The 20350-nt window shown below is 40.8% G+C and overlaps 2 protein-coding genes across 4 annotated transcripts; one reads left to right on the top strand and one right to left on the bottom strand.

The window, feature by feature from the left end:
* Nucleotides 1–3138: 3138 nt before the first annotated feature.
* LOC143213074 (G kinase-anchoring protein 1-B) lies at nucleotides 3139–5810 on the bottom strand. The gene is made up of 7 exons (XM_076432572.1): nucleotides 5681–5810; nucleotides 5358–5540; nucleotides 5034–5108; nucleotides 4650–4890; nucleotides 4317–4574; nucleotides 4089–4243; nucleotides 3139–4000 (listed from the first exon to the last, which is right to left on the bottom strand). Exons 2-7 carry the CDS (start codon nucleotides 5529–5531, stop codon nucleotides 3968–3970), a joined length of 936 nt encoding a protein of 311 aa, XP_076288687.1. The 5' UTR covers nucleotides 5532–5540; nucleotides 5681–5810; the 3' UTR covers nucleotides 3139–3967.
* Nucleotides 5811–7021: 1211 nt separating this feature from the next.
* Nucleotides 7022–20251, top strand: LOC143213071 (uncharacterized). Of its 3 annotated transcripts, none has more exons than XM_076432565.1 (4): nucleotides 7022–7260; nucleotides 8216–8433; nucleotides 8596–8672; nucleotides 8963–20251. In XM_076432565.1, the coding sequence occupies exons 2-4, from the start codon at nucleotides 8258–8260 to the stop codon at nucleotides 18175–18177; spliced, it is 9468 nt and encodes a 3155-aa protein (XP_076288680.1). In that variant the 5' UTR covers nucleotides 7022–7260; nucleotides 8216–8257; the 3' UTR covers nucleotides 18178–20251. The 3 variants fall into 3 exon arrangements, with proteins under 3 accessions (XP_076288680.1, XP_076288681.1, XP_076288679.1); XM_076432566.1 differs by having other exon boundaries at nucleotides 7077–7093; XM_076432564.1 differs by lacking the exon at nucleotides 7022–7260 and adding an exon at nucleotides 7682–7823.
* The last annotated feature ends 99 nt before the right edge of the window (nucleotides 20252–20350 follow it).

Genomic DNA, 20350 nt, shown 5'->3' with positions numbered 1-20350 from the left:
GCGACCAAGTTCGGAAACTTCGGGGATAACTTGGCAGCGGGAGGCAGCGAAGGGGCCATTTAATTGTCCCCGCATTTAATGCGTCGGGAGTTATGCTCGTCACCGTGTCACCGGAAGTCGGAATCGGGAAGGAGAGGGGGGTTGGTCGTTGGTTGGCTGCTACACAAAAGTTCCGCGACGCAAAAAAAACGCGGCGAATGGATCGCGGTCTACCTACAACAAAAAAAAAACGTGTCTCTTGTCCTTAACCTATTTGCGGTCTTTCTTTTCGCGGTGAATGGATCGCGCGACGTCGCGGCTTTTCGCGGGAACCTTTTTAATTTATTTCGATACACACATACTTTTATATCGTAATTAAAGCCGCGTACGATTCTTCGCGAGATCTCGCCCGCTTTTCACATTCCTCGAGCCGCCTCGGATCACACCGGTAACCCCCTTTCGCGTTTTATTTTTAATTTCCATGACGCACTGTACTAAAAATTAAAAAAAAAAATTAAGAACAATATCTCATAGTACTGAATTCTTATAAAAAGACTGATGTCTCGAAAATCTCCATTTTTTCTTAAGCTATTCGCAAAATCCGAAAAAATATACGTTACTAATCACTAGACTGCGGATTTTATGCATTTATGACAAAAATGGGTACGCACAATTTAAAGCTGTGGACATGTTAAAAATATTTAAGGGCATCAATGTATTAGTTTCAGCTTAATAGGATAATTAAAAGAAGAATTCAATCTTTATTCGGCTCCTGTGTCCTACAATCAATGCAAACATTTTTTATTTTGCATAAAGATCCGCAGTCTACTAATCACGATGAGACACAATTATATCATCGTAATGCGAACTTGGTGCCAGAGTTGGGCAAAAATTTAATCAACAATTGACGACTAAATTTCTCCTTCAATCGTTAATCGCAATTTACAATTAATCTCCTCGTTTAGTCGTTAATTGTGGTTAACGATTAAATACTTATTAATCGTTAATAAGTCTTAAGACGTCTGAATGTCCAACTGCACACGTCTTTAAGATGTCTTCGTGCTATCTGGGAATATTAAAAAAGTTATCGTCGTTTTAAAAGTATCGAAATGTTACTGCGATTCGCTGTGCGTACGATCCATAGAAGAAAACACAATCCAACATAGAAGAAAAGATTTGAAAGAAATGTCGGACTCTCGAATCGCGTTCCTGAAGGGAAATATCGCGTATCACTGGCCATATACGTATAGTATGTACACAGACATATAGCAGAGATGCTGCTCTTGTCCTGAGCAAAATCTCAGCCCGCAGGAATGACAATAGACTGTCAGATAATGAATCCCCACTGTCACCCCCTTTACCATCCCACGCCCTAAAACCCACCCTCTCTGTTGTGCTCTCTCTCTTTTTCCCCAGTCTCTCGTCCTCGTCCTCGCCCCTTCTCTTTCTCTCTTTTCTTCTCGGCAGCGACAGCTACGAAACTGACAACTTTCACTCGCAAAGTACAAACTTTGTCGATGCCATGGAACGTTTGGCTAATCGAAACGCATACACGGAAATATTTCAAATAAAAGCACTTTTAGTTTTTTCAGAATTTTCCATTTTTCCGTGATGCTTTTCCAATTTTTCTTATCCTATAACACCTAGTTCGGACTAATACGAACATTTTAAAAAAAGAATTAGCCAAATCGGTCCAGCCGTTCTCAAGTGATGCGCTTACCAACGAACAGCATTTGATTTTTATTTATATAGATAGAAGATAATTCGAAAATTAAAAAATATAATAAAGCACGCGATAGCACGCGATAGCACGCGATAGATCGGTCAATTTTTATTATTATGTCTCGATTCGGTTTGTATTCGTTGCTTCAGATGTATCCTATATGTGAATCGACACGCAAGGAATAGACTCTGACTTTTACTTGGATCGCAGTTGTATCTATCGCTAACTGCGCCCCTTGTACTTTTCACCCTCTGCTCTTGTAGCAAACAGGACTATGACTGAGTAGGCGAGGCGTCCACTTAGCGCTAATGCCCCTTTTATTGGTCAAGATTCGAGTCAAAAGCTGAATAGATGCCTGACTGGCTCGTTCTTCGACATCGGTTTCCTCGAAAAATTAAACGAAACCGTCGATCTCAACCCCCCCGCGTACAAACATCCGACCTACCCACCCTACGAAGATTAGTTTAATTGGGGGCGATTCTACATTAAAAAATAAATGAAATTTTTTGTTGAAAATTCGGCAAATACCCGTGCTAATGAATTGGAATCTTTGACGCGTCTATAAATATATAATATACCTATAAAAGTGTCCAGCAAAGATCATAAAATAATATTTCGCAAATTGTACAAAAACGTAAAAGTTGTACGATTTTTTCCGTTATCAGTTTTTATCAATTGTCGCGTGTATATCCAAAGAAATAATTCGTTTATCTCTTGATATGGTTAAGCTGGCCGGAGTTTTTAATTAACAAGTGCAATGTATAGTTAATTTCATCATGGTACGTGCAAATCCCCTTTACTGCGTTTTTTTTTTCTACATTCTCTCTCTCTCTCCTCTCTCTCTCTTTTTTGCGTGAGTTGGCGGAAACGAATGGAGCAAAGCCCGCAAAAAGAATTGGAACGTGAGATGTAAAATATCGAACCGAATGTTGAAGCCGAGTGAGAGACCGACTCGAAAAAAAATTTCCCCTGGAATAACTCGAGGCAGAAAAAGTGAACAAAAAATTTCCATAAAAATGCACCCGCACGTATAATCCGGATGAAGCTTAGCATTTCGCGAAATGGTATGTCACCGATGGAAAATGGCTGAAAAAGCATGGAATTAGTGTACAGTGTATACGAAGAATGACAATCGGAAATTGAAAAAAACTTACGTGGGTAATGTGTCGTGTAGCTATAACTTCATTTGCAATAGCTGTGGCCGCGCGAAACATTTTATTCGAAACTTGATTTATAAAGCAAAAATGTGTAGGTACTGTGTACGTGTGTGTAATCACTTTGTAGACTATATGAAGGTATTATGTCTTCAATTTACAATACAAAATTAACGTACTTTCAAACCCAAGAAAAATATATGTACGCTCACAGAAAATTCAGGATGGGTATATTAAAATTATGATATTTGTTTTTTTGCAGAGTAAGTACGTATAAAACAGTCTGTGAAAATATACTTATTTTATTACTTACTTTGATACATTCATGACAGTTTGTATATAAATATGGCTTACATTTAGGACCTGAAATTTATGGTTTTATAGTGTACTATTCTATCTCAGTCTCAGAGAAAGAGTAGTTTGATCATCTCTCAATGTTTATCTTCTACGAAGGTATCTCATTCGATTAGACGTTATCGTTTCTCAAGTACAAAATGCATTTTTAGAAATTTATCGGTACCATCGATTCAACGAAATATCAAGGAAATTATGAATGTCAACAAGTGTACTGCAAAATATATTTATTACAAAACGATTAAAATAACGTGTCTTACTTACTGACCTATTTTAACATAAAGTTTGTATAATATCTGGAAGATGACGTTCACTGCCAAGTTTTCATGTTGGAAGTAGAGTGTATTGCAGCAGTTTTTTGTTTCGAAACTTAACTACAAGATCCGTGTTGATCGACTCGATCACGCGCGCTTGCATATGAAATTGAACAACGGAAAAATAACATTTTTGTATATATATCGTATGCAAAAGAAAACTCGAATGTGTAAAAATGCACAGTTTAGAAAATATACGATCATGACTATATTCCTACCGAATGATCGTTTATGCTTTAAAAAATGTTTACCTAAGAAACTGATCTCAATGCTTGGAGATTGAATATGATATATAATATCATGAGATCTTAAGTTTTAACAATTATACATCAGTCTTATGACTGTTAGCTAATTAGTACGTAAAAGTAATCGATAGCGGCAAATTAAGTTTTATAGATCACAATGTGTTTCAGTTTTTACGTTCAACAAAATTATTCTGTAGTTTAGGCATTTTCACTAGCCGGCCTCTTCTTGTTCTAGAAAACAAATATTTATTTTGCTTTTGCTACATAAAACGTTTCAGATTACGACGTATATTCATTTTCATCCTAGATTAAATCTTACAGTTTGCTTAGATGGTTTGACATCCGCGCTAGTGGTACGCGTTTTGGACCTTTCTTGTTCTAATTGCGCATGTAAAGATGCTACTTCCGATGTTAACTCGTCCCTTATTTCTTGTAATTTAGCTACTTCCGCTAATACCGATGCCTTATCTTTCACTGAGGAAGAAAAACAATGTTTTTACTAACGGTTAATTATCGTTCGACGATTAACTAAGCGATCGCAACTTACTTTCCCCGTGAGATAATATTTGATATAGCTTCTTGTTCCTTTTTTTCACTTGTGTCAGCTCTTCTTTCAGATTTTCAACCTCGGTTCTTAATTCGTTTATAATTTCATCGCGTTTCTCCACTTCTACCCTCAATTGAGCAGAGGTGATCTCGTCGTCGATTCTTTTCAGTCTTGTCCTTAATATATCCTTCTCTTTCTCCTTCGTAATCTCTTTTTTCGTATCTTTCTCCACCGAGTCGAAAAATTCTTTATCCATATCTATCAAACTCTTACGTGTTATTCGTCGCGTTCTCTCTTTTTTTCGAAAAAGTCTACAGAATAATCAAATATTACCTTTAGGTTTTGGTTCTGCACAGTCTGTGGGTACAACTGTAATTTGAACATTGTTCGATCCCAAGCTATTAAATTCTTCCAACGTCATGGTGGCCTTTTTTGATTTTTTCCCAGATTTCTTATTCGGTTCTTGATCTTTCTCTGCCTTAGTAGGACCCACGCTTACTAGCTGCTCTTCGTAAGCCAGCTTCGACAGTAAAATGGCTTGATGCAACTCTTGCTCAAACGTTTCCTCGATAGCCTTAAGGAAATCACAATATTTTCGCAAATATAAGTCGAGCCTATGCCATCCTTAGTATCGTCACTCCATTAACAAAAACGAAAATATTTACAAGGCTATCAACAAATAAACTTTACAAAACTGCGCACATACTGTACACTTACCATTGTATCTTTTTCTTTCCATTGCTCCCACTGTTGGTTTTCATTATTACTCTTGTTAGGTTTTTTCTTTTTCCCCTGTAAAATAAATACGAACATTGTTGAAACATATTCTATTCGATTTATGGGAGACTAGAATAACTCTATCGCGTGTCTGTCTTTCAAAGATTTCGTTTAAAGATTTGCATTTCTTAAGGATTCTTCGAAATAGAACTGGACAATTTGAAATATGCAGACATTCCCGCCAAAAAGTATCTGTAAAGTATTCTGATCTTTACCGGCTAATCAAAAACCGAAAAAAACAAATATGTACTACACGCGTCATACCTTGTTTTGTTTTTTCTTGTCATCCTTTTTTGGCTGTTGTTGCTGCTTCGATTTGACAGTTTTCGCTTTTTGGGTTGTCTTGCTAGCGGTAACGTTCTTCTGAATCTTCTTCGGTTCGCAATCGTCGTCGTCGAGACTGAGTATCGCGAATCTCGACGGTACAGCAGTCGCCATTTCTGTCAACTATGAATATACGTATTGATAACGAAACTACAGAACTTCCGGTATCGTTACGATCACAAGACTCGTAATATTCGTTCTAAACCACGCTGTTATTTCATATATCAAGCGGTAAATCTTCGAATGCGTTGCACGCAACTTACATGTATGCGCACTTATCGTAACAAAGGAACGTATAATGAAAAATCAAGAACGTCGTTAAACCACGACATAAACCGGAAACGAATGGTAAACATTGACGCAAAACGACAGCGCCTCTACCGGAAAATATCGTCAAAATTCCACTTACCCGCCCGACGACACAGCCCAGCCAACTGTTGCGAAAATAATATCAAACTAACTGTTTTTGACTTTTGCACACATATTTTGCAGTCGGATTTTCGAAAATCTAAAATCCAAATTTCAGGTAACTGTATAATTACATGACAGTACCTACTTGTTTCGACTAATTCCTATTTTCATTTGCATCAGGCTTTTACTTGTTACTTGACATGATATCATTTTATTTTCACATTAAAGTCGTATCGACCATCGCGATCTATGTCAATGTATAATAAATATCGTACGAACGCCATAATAAATCAATTATTGCGAGCGTGAACATTTTTAATGTATCGGATAATTGAATGTTACAGTTCGAAATGATTCGTTTTACAAGCGTTACTTTATGGTACATTTACTAATATACCGTTTTCAAAGGATAAGCCACGAAACGTATGCGTATTGTATCGATATTGTATATAATGTATATTTGCTACGTATCACTCCGATCCTTATAACCTTTGAACTCTTATAACTCCTTTCCCCCCCTAATTCCTCAATAAACGAACGTACACATCGATGGTCCATATTATTTATTACGAATGGACGCGTCAATGTTCATCGATCAATGACGCGAACAATTTGACCGTAAAATAGAGAATAGCAGTCGAAATAAAATGTGCGACGCGCGCGCGAAAACGGGTGATATTAAAATTGAAGAAACTATCCGGAAACTCTGGCAGACAGCCTGTAAACATATATATAATAGGATTATAGTTTACAAAACTGTAAAGTTGTTTTCCAAAAAAACGATTAATTTACGATTTACAGCTTCTGTGTGTCTTTTGTTCCTCGTCACTATTTCCTCGGTGCTATTTATAAAGACTTTGTTTTGGAAATTTACGATCCAGAGGTAAAATAAGCATTTCAAATAAAATTGCCACTATTTGAATCGATTATTTCGAAAAGTAACATTGAAAAGTCTCGGAACTGACTATTTCCCCCGGAATTTCTGAATAAAGAAATCGACGGTCCGCGTTATTTCTTTGTTTCGAACGTCTAAATATTAATTGACGAGTGACGCAACGACGCAGCGACGCAGACACACTTACAAAATAGAGGAAGAACAATTAAAATAGAATAAGCGGACGCGAAAAGGTTATTGGCGTGCAGTAGTTGGTAGCACTGTCGAATCGAGATCTCGATCAACGAGAGAGAAGGAAGCAAAGCATCCATCTCTACACATCCATCCATCCACCGTACGGAGCCCCGTTGCACGTCGGGAAACTGAACATGTACGTACGTCGTACGAGCGACGTAGAGCGTTGAATGTTGAATGTGTCGATTACGTTCGGGGTTGGCTTGCACTTTTCGCGGTTGTATGTGCGCGCAGCAACGTCGCGTGGTCAGCGATCGAGGTGCTCGCGAAGCCTTCTAGTGTGTAGTGACTGGGTGATAAGAGGTGAGCCGAAAAGAGAAACTTGCTTCTTTTCCTGGGACGCTCGCCAATTCAGGAGGTGTACAAACTCTATCGCGGCGTCGCTCTAACAAACAGCCGGGAGAGCCGCGACATTCACAAATAGTGCGTCTGTGTGTGAAAATACATCCAATCACGGAATTCGCGGGCTAAGATGCCCGACGTGGCTCCCGCGGACAACGTCGGCATCGAGACCAGGGTCAACGAAGAAGCGGTGCACGACGAGTGGAGCGACGCTCGCTCCTGGTTTCCCGCGAATACACGTCCGATCCAATTTGCACGGCCACTCGCCTACATATGGCCGAGAAGTTCATCGTATTTTCAAACGCCAAACAGTGCTCGCGCAAATTGAACTGGCTCTTTCGTTTTCGCCTGCGAATATTTTTATTCGATCGTGTGCTAACGAATCGTTGCTACACTCTTCCAAAATAACAACCACGATCTCGTTAATACGCTCTTTCGTACTATTCACCTGTAACAGAATACGTTTGGACATTCGATATTAACGCAAATGTTTATGGGTGCAATCGATAGATCTGGATCAACGTGTAATTACCCAAACCTCTGTAAATGTTTTCTTTCGAGAACTCGATAGCGACTGAGAGTTGTCTTACGTATTTACAGTTCGAACACATCTATACGGAGAGACTGAAAGTATTTTAATGTTTGGTACACGTATTTTACTGTTCGGTAAGCTCCGAAATGAAGGAAGCTTAGTCGAAAGGTGCCCGGAAACTTAAACCGATTTGTAGTTTCTTTTGGGAATTGCATTTGTTTTATATATATATGGCTGGCTTCTCGTACGAAATGTGTAAGACTATATTTCGGTCGATAAATTAAGTCTTTCGTACGGTTATATATATCGGAGCAGCTAATATATTGGTAAAGGTGCTTGTCGATACAACAAATGTAAAAAGGAACATAATCGTTTTGAACTTAGATGCTGACATTGTGAAGGAGTGAAACTGAAAAGCTCTTTAAGATGTGCGAACAAACAGAGATCCACTACTTAGACGGCGACATTGTATGGGTGAAACTCGGAGCCTGTTGGTGGCCCGGACAAGTCACCGGGTTCCATAATTTACCTAAGGACATTCAAGACGAGTTTCAAAAGAAGCCTCTGATAGCCGCCGTCAAGTTCTTTCAAGAAGACACCTAGTAAGCGATTTGGCATTAATATTCTTTTGCTAACGTCCATTTACCTGTTTATATTTACATTATAGTTTCAGTTTGTAGGTATTTAAACATTCGATATATCTCCGCTGCGTATATTTACGTCATTTGTGTACACGATTAATATAGAACTTTCATTATTTTCAGTGAATTTGTAAAAAACTATCAACAAATTTATAAATACAATTGTACGCAGAAAGACGAGTTCATCAGAAAAGGACTTGGTACGTTTTGTTTTAATTTTCTTTTCTTGGAACAAATCTTCGCGCATTGACTGCCGAGCGTATTTCCCTAGTTTTATAAATCGCGTCGTACATATAAATGCGTATTCGAATTTCAGCTAATTCGAGCGGGACCGGTTTTCGGATGTTTCGCCGAAATAAAAATATTGTATACGATTATTATTTATTGAGTTCGATTGCGTCGGTCAGCCGCGACCGCCACGGCAGTCAACGTGTTCATAGACTTGTTAAATTCGATTATACTATCTAATATACAACACGACTGTTCGCAGATAAATATAGATGCAAAAGCAAAGATGGTTCTCGGTATATGGATAAATTCCCTGGAGACGTTGAAATGGCCGAGAAGTTAACCGGCGGCGATCCGGACATCCTGAACCACGATAAATTTTGTCCAGAGGAGAAGCCAAACATATCAGCTTTATTCGGAGATAAAAAGGTGACGAAGAAAAAGAGGGAACGAGAGGAGACTTCTAGAAGAAGCGACAACACCATGGAAGTTGCAAGGAAGATCACGCATCCTAGATTTTTACGAGAGAGCGATCACGAGGTTCGAATTCGTCAGCAGCCGAGCAGTTTACCGTCAACGCCAAATAATACCGGTTCTCCGCAATATCCTTGTCATCTGTGCAATTTCACTTCTTCTCGCGTTAACGTTATTATCTGTCATATAAAAAGTCATAGGTCTGGAAGTTCGCCGATGTCAAAAACAAAAGTGAACACTTATTCTCAGTATAGGGGTAGACACTCAGATGTAGAAACTCCGAAAAGAAAGTACGTGAGAAAAGAGAAAAGTCAATCGTCCAGAAGTAAAAGCACCGGGGAATCGGGGAAAAGGAAACAAATTAAACAGAACGAGAAAGCTGCTAAAAAGAAGAAAATGGATCCGAAAATTCGCGATACCATATTGGCAGACTGGGAAGACGAATCCGACGAAGATGTCAATCCGAATCAGAGCAAACAATCCGATTCGACGCCTGTAAATAATTCACCAACGAGAAGTCACTTCGATCTCGACAAGTCGGAGGAATCAGATCGGAAGAATAACACGCTGCCGGATCCTAATGAAATCATTGCAGAGACCGACAAATTACTTAAAGAAACGGAGAAGTTGACATCGATTAATATAATGGAGCACTCCGAAACAGATAATACTAATATGTCGAAAAGTTTTAAATCGAATCTCTTTGACAAGCAATCGGATCGGGAGAAGGACAGAACGCTCGACGTTGAGATGAACGAGTGTGCCGACAGATCGCAGAAGGGAAAAGAATCTTCCAATTCTGACAATGAAAGCAAATACAATACGGTTAACAAAGATGATAGGAAGTCGTTATTATCTTGTTTTGATTTTCACGAAGAGGAAATATCTATACCGCCTGTAAGGAAAAAAGCGCGCGCGTTTCACCAAAAGAAAGAGATTATAAAAGAGTTCGAAATGAGTCAAGCTTTGAAAACAGAACAGGAGAAAGAAGCGGAAAACAAAGCTGCGGACGAGGACAATAAAATTAAGTTGCGCGAGAATGAAAAGATGGCTGAACTGATGTCTTTAGGTGTGAAGGATTTAGAGAAATACGGAAAGTGCAAAAAGCTCGCAGAAGAAGACGACGACAAACCGATGAAGAACGAGGCTGAAAAAGTATCGGAAAAATTGGAATCCGAGAAAATGCCTGCGGACGTACAGAAATCCGACACCGGTGACCGTGATACAGAGTTAAAAGCTGTAGAAATATTTGAGGCTGAGAAGTCCGAGGACGAAGGTAAAACTGTTACGACCTCTCCAAAAACTGAAACGCAACAAGTTCCTAAAACAAATACCGAGGTAGAACTACCGGAAGATAAAGAATTAAATGTGCAAAGCGAAGCTAGCGTTGACAAACCAACGGAATATAAAAGTATAGATATTGATAATGAAAATACAGAAAGCACGGAGCAACCTTCGAAAGAAATCGATGAAATTTCTTCGGAGCGATTTACAACGGAAACAGAGGACGAAACGGTTTCTGAATCCGCAGACACGCTTCCGGACCAAAGCGAAACTTCGGACGTCGACATGCCGGATCAAAATCAAGGAACCAATTCGAACCTTGCGAAAACTCTGTTACGCAATGATCAATTAAGCGTCACACCGCAAGCAAGAAAACGTAGAGGCAGACCAAGAAAGTCGGATTTCTTACAAGGCACCGGTGGCAACGCTAGCGGGAACGAAAGCCCGAGGATAAAGGATAATAAGAACAGCCAAAAGCTTTTGGAAAAATTTGAAATCGAAAGGAGAACTTCGGAGTCTGATAGCGAACGTTCGTACAGTGGGAGAAAGCGAAAACCGAATAAAAAATATTTAGAATCTGACATATACGTGCAGGATTTAGATCAAAGAATATATAAGACTGATGAAAGCCAATCTGAAAGCGAGGAGAAGAGCTCCGAAAAGGTGAAAGGTAGAACAAAAAGAAATAAAAAATTGCCAACCACTGACAAGAAAACAAGCGAGAAAATTGAGTTAAAAGTAGAAAAAGAATTGGAGATCTCTTGCAGCGTGTCGAACGTAGCAGAGAATAATCTTAATTATTCCGGCATCGAATTACAAGGTAACACAACTGAAAGCAATACGCGTAAAGACGAAGTCGTTGCGGAAGTAGATACGAAAGACAGCGACAATCAAGCTCCCAACGAAGTTTACGAAAAAATGACGATTTCCTTAGAAGAAAAAGATCCGCAAAAAAGCGCGTCTGTCTTTCCCGAAGATACAAAGTCTCAGGAAGTAGAAAGCGTTGCAGAAAGTAAGGATACGTTGCCAGAACCCGAGAAAGTGGAAGACATCGCGATGGAAACTGAAGATTTATCAAGTTCGAGCGATGTTCGGACAGAAAATTTGAAAAATCTAAATATAGAATCTTCTAGTGCAATTCAGCCGGAAGTTTCGACAGAAAAAGAAACTCCTCCTCCGCAAGCGGATATTTTAAAGACTGTCGAGATGCTACCACCGAAAAAGTCACAGATTAAAAAGTTCGAATTATCACAAATTGATTTTTTTGATTCGGGTGCCTCTGTTAATAAATCTACTATAGAACCTGAATTAGATAGCGGGAAGGAGAAACTGAAACACGAAGAAGCGATTAAGAACGATGCAAACGCGGATGAAACACATCCTTTGAAAGGGAAGGAAGACGTTTATTCCGAGAAACTTGACTCTGACACGAAGAGCGAGGATACTACGAAAGAGGAATCGAAAGAAGAGACAAAAACACAACGTATCGAAGAAGCTTTACCAACAAACGAGGAAATTCGCGAGGAGGTTCATCAAACCGAAATGGAAACCTCCGACGTCCAAAAACAAGAATTGAAATTAGAAAGCTCGGAACAAGTACCGAAAGATGCGGCGAGCGAGCAGCAGCAACCTCATAAGAAATCGTCCATGCAAACAAGGTACAAAGGAAAGTTTACTCCAGAGACTGGTGCTAAATCGAAGAAAGATAAGGAGCTATCGGCCGAAGAAAAGTCGGCGAACACGTTTCAGGAAGCTTTCCTGAAAACGTTGCACATCGACAAGAAAAAAGGAGGAGCAGATGACTCGGACACGGCTCCGAAGGGGAAGAAAGCTAAAAAATCAGCAAAGAAGAAATCTGAGGAAGACGCGGAAGCTGCGAGTACTTCTGTCGAAACAGTTCAAGATGCGAAAGCTAATGAAGAATCGCCCAAGAAAGCTGAAACTTTGCCTAGCGTTCGAACCGAAGAAAATAACTCGCAGGTAACGGTTGTCAGCAATTACGAAGGTATAGAGGTAGTGGTTGATCAGAGCATTGAAATTGATGGAAAAGTGAACGATACCGTGTTCCAAAATGTGGATCAATTTGCCTCGTCGTCGTCGTCATCGAACGAACTGAACAACGCGTCCAAGTCGGTAGCACGATCGCCTTCTACCGTAGACGCTCCGAAATCGATTAGCGTAGACATACCAAAACCCGACGAATCTTCGAGGATGTCAACGTCCACACCGTCACCGTCGTCCGACGTTGCAGTACCAGTGAAGAAACGCGAGATGCCGCGGATAATTAAAAATGTTGCGTTAACCGAGCCTATGCAGATTCTAAAATCAAAATTATTGGACAAGTTTCCCCAGAAAGGGATGAAACATAAACTAGAATCAGAGAGTCCGAAAAGATCGGATCAGAAAGGCGGTCCGAAGGCGAAAGTGATGAAAATCGAATCTTTGGCGTCGAACGCGAAAATGAAAACTGGTTCGAAAGTGACGTCCCACATGTCGTTGACTAAAAAGCTGCAAGTGCTAAAAGCCGAAGAGGCAGAAACTGCTGCGATGATGGAAGCGCAAAACGAACAGCTGAATTTGAAAACTTCGAAAGCTTCTACCGCGACAGTCGCGACTGAAAAATTCATTCAACAAAGCTCCCAAAGTCTGGCAGACATGGAATTGGATATCAACTCGATGCCATTCGTTCTCAGCGAGGATGTTTTAACACCGGAGAACATTGAACAGATGCCTGTCGTTATATCTTCCATCATACCTGCGTCTAGTACGATACCGGCGACACTGTCTTTCACCCCTACCACTCAGATAGTGTCGCACACTCAAACGCAATACAAATTGAGTGAGAACACGACCGAAGTGTCGCCCACGAAGAAAAAGAGCGGTACTCCTGCGATCTTGAAGAACAAAAGTAAAGCTAAACCTACGATTACTAGTATAAAAACAATAGTACCTCCGTTAACCGGTGGAGTAAAAGGTATCAAATTCCAAAGTGCCCCGGCAACGAGTAAAGTTCCCCCTCTCTTAACGCAGAAAGGTACGCCGGGTAAATACGTAGTGGTACAGACGTCCGGGGGACAACAGCTACGCTACAGCGTGCAAGGGAAGCCTAGCACTCAACAAAAAATCGCTATACCGACCGGGAAAGTCGCTGGAAATACCCAAGTAGTCCAGCAAGGTGGGAAAGTAGTAATTTTGACATCGGCGCAATCTGGACAAACGAAAATGTTACCGTTGAATATCGCTAAAACTCTAGGTAACAAGGTACAGCGAATTATGACGAGTAAAGGACAAGTACTTTGCCCTATCAGTCCGCAGGGTATTATAAATTCGAAAACGGTGATCGCTCCGAAAGGCGACGGTGTGTCTCCGGCGACGTCCAAGCTTCCCGCAGGTCATAAAATTATTAACACGCAAGGTATAATAACGTCGAAAGGTGTGCTGACTCCGATTTCCGGAGCGATTGGTAAGACAGCCCTTTTAGGAACGTTATCTCAAGGGATCCTTACGAAAGGCGGAATTTATACACCGATAAGCGCTTCTACTCTAGGTGGTAAAACGATTATCGGATCGAAGACTATAGTCACGAAAGGTGCGACCATTCTGTCCTCGCAGAACTTGGGTACATCCAAAGCTATTTTAACCCCGATATCTCAAGCTATCAGCGGGAAAACGATCCTAAGTCCTCAAGGTATCGCTTCGAAAGCCACGGTTTTGACACCGATAACAGGACAACAGGTGAAAGCAATCGCAGCGAAAAGTCCATCGAAGGCTGGCAAAGTACAGTATCAGTCCGTACAGCAAAAAGTGCAATTACCTATGCTACAGAAATCTCAGAAGGTAGCGATGTCGTCTTCGCAAGGAAGATCCGGGCAGTCGAAGAGTGCGGCGAACACGGTCGTATTACAGAATACAGTCTCCGCGCAGAAGACTACTGGACAAGGGAAGAGAATAATTAAACAGACGGTGGTACAAGGTTCTCCGATTCAAAGTATCACAACTCAAAGCGGTAGCCAACAAACGATGAGTATGAGTTCGCAGGTTCAAAAGGGGAAAGCTGTGGCTACATCGGCCGTACAGAAAGTAATTGTTCCCCGTGGCGGCCGGCAATCGAAGACGCAGCAAAAAATCGTCGTTCAGAAAGTACAAGAGCCAGCGATCACAGCTGTGCAGAACATCCAGGCGAAACAAACCGTTTCCGGATCACTGGCAAACGTGCCTGGCATGTCGAAGATCGCTCATCAAAAGCATCCTGTTACACCGACGAAATCTGGTATGAAAGGTCATCACGCAGTAGGTAAAAGCCCCCAGCAACAAAAGAATTTGTTCAACGTAACAATGAATTCGGCTGCTGCGGCTAGCGTGAGCGCGAATCTTTCTACTTCTTTGTCCCTTCCGCCGCTAGAGCCTATCGAGCCCGAGAAGAAAATTAAAGTGGAGAGCGTGCTTTCCGAAACTGTACGAAAGGAAGCCAAAGGAGACAAGCTCGGTATCGAGAAAGGCGGCGAAGCATCGGGGAAAGTCGAGGATTCGAAGATACCTACGCAACCACAAATAATGGCCTTGCCAACGGAGAGCAGCGACGGTACGCAAACGTACGTTTTGGTGACCATCGACGAACAGGGACAGATACATCCGCTCGACAATAACGCTCTGATGTCGTTGGAGGGCACGACGCAAAATCCAGACGGCACGAGAACATTGTACATCGATCCTAGCTCGTTGGGAGAGGCAGGTACGCTAGACAATATTGTTCTACAATTCGACAACGGCGCAATGCCGAATATACAGTCTAGTTCCGCAGCACCTACGCAAACAATTATATCGGAAAGCTTCCCCACTTCGGAAGTGATACAAACATCGAATCAAGATATCCTAGCGGCTGCTCTGGCCAACACAGATTTCCAGCAAGAGATCACCTTGTCCGAAAGTCCAGCCGGAAACGTGATGACTGCTGGCTTGACTCAAACGAGTTTGATAAATCAGACGATTTTACAGTCGACTATCATACCCCCGACAGAACCGATTTCTTCTCCTTCTGTACTGGAGACATCTTTGACCTTGAATCAACCTATAATGACCCCGTTAGAGGTGCCTAGCAATTTACCCATACAATCGGAAACAGCTTCGGTTTCGACTGTCACAACCATACCGACGTCTCTCGAATTGCCAATCACGATAACTAATCCGAGCATTTCTTACATTTCGACGGGCGAGGCGCAAATCCAAATTCCTGGAAACTCTATGCCAGATATCGGAGAGATCATGGAGAGTTCGAACGCGGCCGAAATCGCGAGAACAGATGCTCCCGTGACTACGCAGTACCTAGTGTTGCCGAATTTAGAAAGCAACATACCCGCAGAATCTCGGAAAGAACGAAACGATGCTGCTTCGGTGCCCAGCGTCTCGTATTCGGTTTCGATACCAAATAGTATAGTTATACAAACTTCGCAAGTGCAGACTACTCCCTCGATGCCTATAATAGACGACACCTACACGGAAAACGTACAGTTCGGTTCCACCGTGGTAGAACCAGCGATAACGACGGAGCAGACTTTTGCAGACGTAGCAGTTTCCGAGATGCTTGTCTCGAAACCATCTGCTTCCACGGAACGCGTACAATCGCAAGACATCGTCGTAACGTCGGAGATAAACGTATCTCAAGAGGTTACCGCGTCTTCTCAAGAACCCATTGTATCGACGAACGAGCCTTCTATTTTAGAAGAAGAACATACGGAAGCACCTGTGGAAGAAGTGTACACTTCTCAACAAGTCCCCATAACCTCGGAGGAGATGGTTTTACAGTCCTCGACCGATAAAGAGGAGAGCAGTCCTAACGCGACTATGGTTGATCAAAGCGAAGAGACTAGCAATAACGATGGCACGGTGCATGTAGATATTTCAGAGCAGCCCGATGAATCTATCCGGACGAGCGACATACCTGTAATGGACGAACCTGCTTTAGTCACGTCCGAATCCAGCGTGAAAATGTCGCCCGTAAAGCGTGCGAGCTTCGAAGCGACAGACTCGAACGAAATAGACGCGGGCGCATCGCAAGAATCCGAAAACGTGAAGAAACTTAAAGAATTAACGTTCGACGAGCAGCCCGACAATAAAGCTGATTCCCCTATAGCGCCGGAACAAGCGCCAACATCCAACGAAGTGGAGGTTGCCCAAGAAACGGCTCAGATTCTGCCTGCAGAATCGTTGAATCGTTCGGACGAGCAGAGCATGGACGTGGACGAAGCTGTGGAATCGAAAAGCTACGCTGCGAGTTCGGCGAAGGAATCGGAACGCTGTCAAAGGGACGAACCATCGTCCCAAGGAGAGCCGGAGATAGTTTCAAGAAATTTGGACTTGCAATTCGAGGAGACGAACTCCGAGACTAGTCACGAGACACCGTCACAGTCGTACGAACAGTTCGGCGTGGCAGCGACTACCGACTCTACGGATTTGCCTAGTCAGTCCGCTACGAAGTCCGAGAACTCCAGAGAGCCTTCGCAATCGATAACCTACGAGCCGATGGAAACGGACGAAGAAGCGATCGTCACGGAACCACCGAGTCAGTCGTTCGAGCATTCGAAGATGAACGAGGCTTCGCAATCGTATGAAACTTCCGCGGAAGAGAGCACGAACGCGCCAACTCAATCGTTCAACGAGCTGATGCAGAGTCAAGAGGAGAGAACGACTATGGACGAGGGGATAGACGATCAAACGTTCCCGACGCAAAGCTACGACGTAGGCAAGGCAGAGAACATTTCGGAGAATTTGGAAACCGATACGGAAATCAGCCAGGAGGGAAACATGCCGTCTCAGTCGAACGATATCGGTGCCGACGGTATCGGCACGTCCTCGGTCTCCACGAACAATTCAGGGCTGAACGAGGACGAAACCGCGAGCTCGTCCTACGTGCCGGAGACTCCTGAGAATCAGGAAAGAGACCCGGATCAAGAAAGTGCAATAAGTACATCGTCCTGCGAGATCCCACCGTGCGCAGAATTGAACATCGCGTCGTCGAGCGCGGAGCATACGATTATCCATGACAATGGGGTACCCGAGATACCGACGTCGTCGTACAACTTGAACCCAGACATTACGTCGACTCACGTAGACTCTGTGCCCTCCTCTAGCTACGAAGAGCAGAACGTTTCAACGTCTTACGAGGTGCCGATCTCGATGCCCGGCCTAGAAGAGACTCCCTCCCAGAACTTTGTCACCGAGAGTACAGATCATAGAAACGAGCCTTCCAGTTACTATGCTCACCATCAGGAAGTAACGGCCAGTTACTACGAACCGGTTGGCCAAGAAACAAATTCTAGGCTGGACGAAGATCCCCAAGAGGAAGTCACTCCCAGTTATTACGAGGGTAATCCTCAGGAAGCCAGTCAAAGCTACTTTAACCCAGAGGAGGCTACACCGAGTTACTCCAGTCATAATGTTTCTCCTAGTTACTACGATCACAGACCAGAGAGCGAAGCCAGTCAGAGCTACTATTCTACGGACGATATAGAAAAGAGCGAACAGTCATCCTCGCAAAACATCGAGGCGTCTCAAAGCTTCTATCAGGAACAGTCGGACGAATTAAAATTGAGACAACAAGGAGAAGCTACTCCAACTTATACAGAAAGATATCCAGTCGATTACACGTTGGAGAATTCCCCCATAGAAAGGCACGATCTTGTAGAAAGTTCTGTACCAGCCACCAGGCCTACAGAGAGGTAATACATTATGATGGGTAATAGCGTTATGCTATGATAACAGTCCTTGTTTTGATAGACTATTGGACATTGCAGCCATTGATAGATAAACTCGAGTCTATTTTCAAGTGTAAATATAATATTAAGATGATAAGTGACTAAACGTAAGGTTATAATTAGATTCTTATTATAATTTATAACTATTAAATAAATAAATATATATATAACGTATATACGTACATATATATGTATACATGTCGACAAAGTATGTACATGTATATGTGTGTGTGTGTGTGTGTATAGATATATATATACATATATATCGTCAACGGATTTAATCCGTATATAGAATTCGATATGTAAGCACATTGTAATTAACAAGAAGAGATATGGTTTCATTGAAAAAACACACTATGATCTTATTATTATTTGCTATATTGAGGTATCGTTGACACTTCGGTACAAAGTACCCATAATAACTTCTCTATTTTCACTCTCACACACTATCTTTCTTTCTCTCTTTGTCTCTCTCCCTAACAGGTATGTTGATACTTTGACATATGACAAATTTCTTACTATTATACATTTTTAAATATCATATGCATGCGATGTGTATATTGTAAAGTTTCGCTGTGGATCGTCGGAGTAGTAGTAAGACCTATCGATCGCTCGTTTTGGATTATGTAATTGTTGCAACGAAAATATACCATTCGATCTATTAATAATTCGTTTTGCAATTACGAGGAGCGGGTTACGGTAAAATAATTGTAGAATATTTATACATTGTCACACGATTTTTTATTAAAAATGGCGAAAGAGTAATCAAATTTACTGCTACTCCACGTAGAGTTGAATTTTAATGAACAATCTTTTTCGGCTAATTACCCACGGACCGGGCTCGAGTGATTGTATAAAAAAAAACATAAATGCACAATATATCTTCAATAAAATACCAATATAATGTACGCCCTAAGATATTTGTAAAATACACAAGTAAAGACTTTTCTGGGCTATCATTCGAAGACTTAATTTTTTTCATATATATATAAGTTCTTCACTGTCACCGTTCTTTTCGCTCAATAAACTGCCTGCTGATAGAAATTTTTAATGTTGTAAGTAATCACAGGTGCATAGGATTGAGCGGATCCGAGGATCGTGTTATTAGACGTAACAGTGTTTACTTTGTGTAGGTACTAGTTTACATTTACGACAAAACAAACAAGCCTATTATTTCATCTATAACGATGTGTAATCTGTGTGTTGAGATGCGATGTAAAGGATAAAACGGTTTTAACGTGAGAATCTGTCGTGTTTGATCCGAATTCACGCTCTTGTAAGAAACTATATATGTCTATTTTTAATTTGATATCTTCGGATAAAATCGTTAGAAACGAATCATCGATTATATATCAAAAGACAATTTATATTTCTGTAATATATTTAAATTAACCAGAATTATTTCATAATTGTTTATGAATAATTTATGAACTTATCAATTATTTATGAATGATTAGTCCGGTGTACCGGTGAAATGTATATTTTAACAAAATGTTTCTCTCGATGCGAGTTGAAGCAAATCGTATTGTGCAAAATAATTTGTGGATCTCAAACAAGACAGATTTGCCATTGTATCCTAATAGAAATGATTATATTATATTCTTTATAAACTCATGTTATCAAAAATAAATTTGTTTTTATTTCCCGTGGCGTTTTCAATTATGGTCACGTATGTATATATATATATTATATATTATATTATATTGTCAAGAAAAAATATATATATATTAATTCAAAGTTATTAACGTTTTTGCGAAAAATGAGACACAAACTTGATAGAATGTTTTTTGGGTGAAAAGTAGAAGAAAATGAATTCTGCAAAAAAATGGACTGAATTGTTAATATTAATCACACCCTTTGATTTTCATTAGATTCGTGTATATTTGTGCATATACATATATGTACGTACACGTGTATATCTACTGCATAAATATATATGTGCATATATATATCTTCCACTTAAAGAAATTACATGAAAGAAATTTTTCTGTACCTACGAATATATAGTTATTATAATTCGAAATGTGTGTGGGGAAATTATAAGAGTTACATTTTCTATTAAAAATTTTCTGATACAATCATCAGGTGGGATATATATATATATAGATATAGATATTGCTTCACTGAAGTAATAAAATGTA

The sequence above is a fragment of the Lasioglossum baleicum genome, chromosome 10 (genome assembly GCF_051020765.1).
Source record: "Lasioglossum baleicum chromosome 10, iyLasBale1, whole genome shotgun sequence".
Taxonomy (NCBI): domain Eukaryota; kingdom Metazoa; phylum Arthropoda; class Insecta; order Hymenoptera; family Halictidae; genus Lasioglossum; species Lasioglossum baleicum.
Note: the sequence above shows the minus strand (reverse complement) of the source record. Positions and strands in the feature narration are given on the sequence as shown.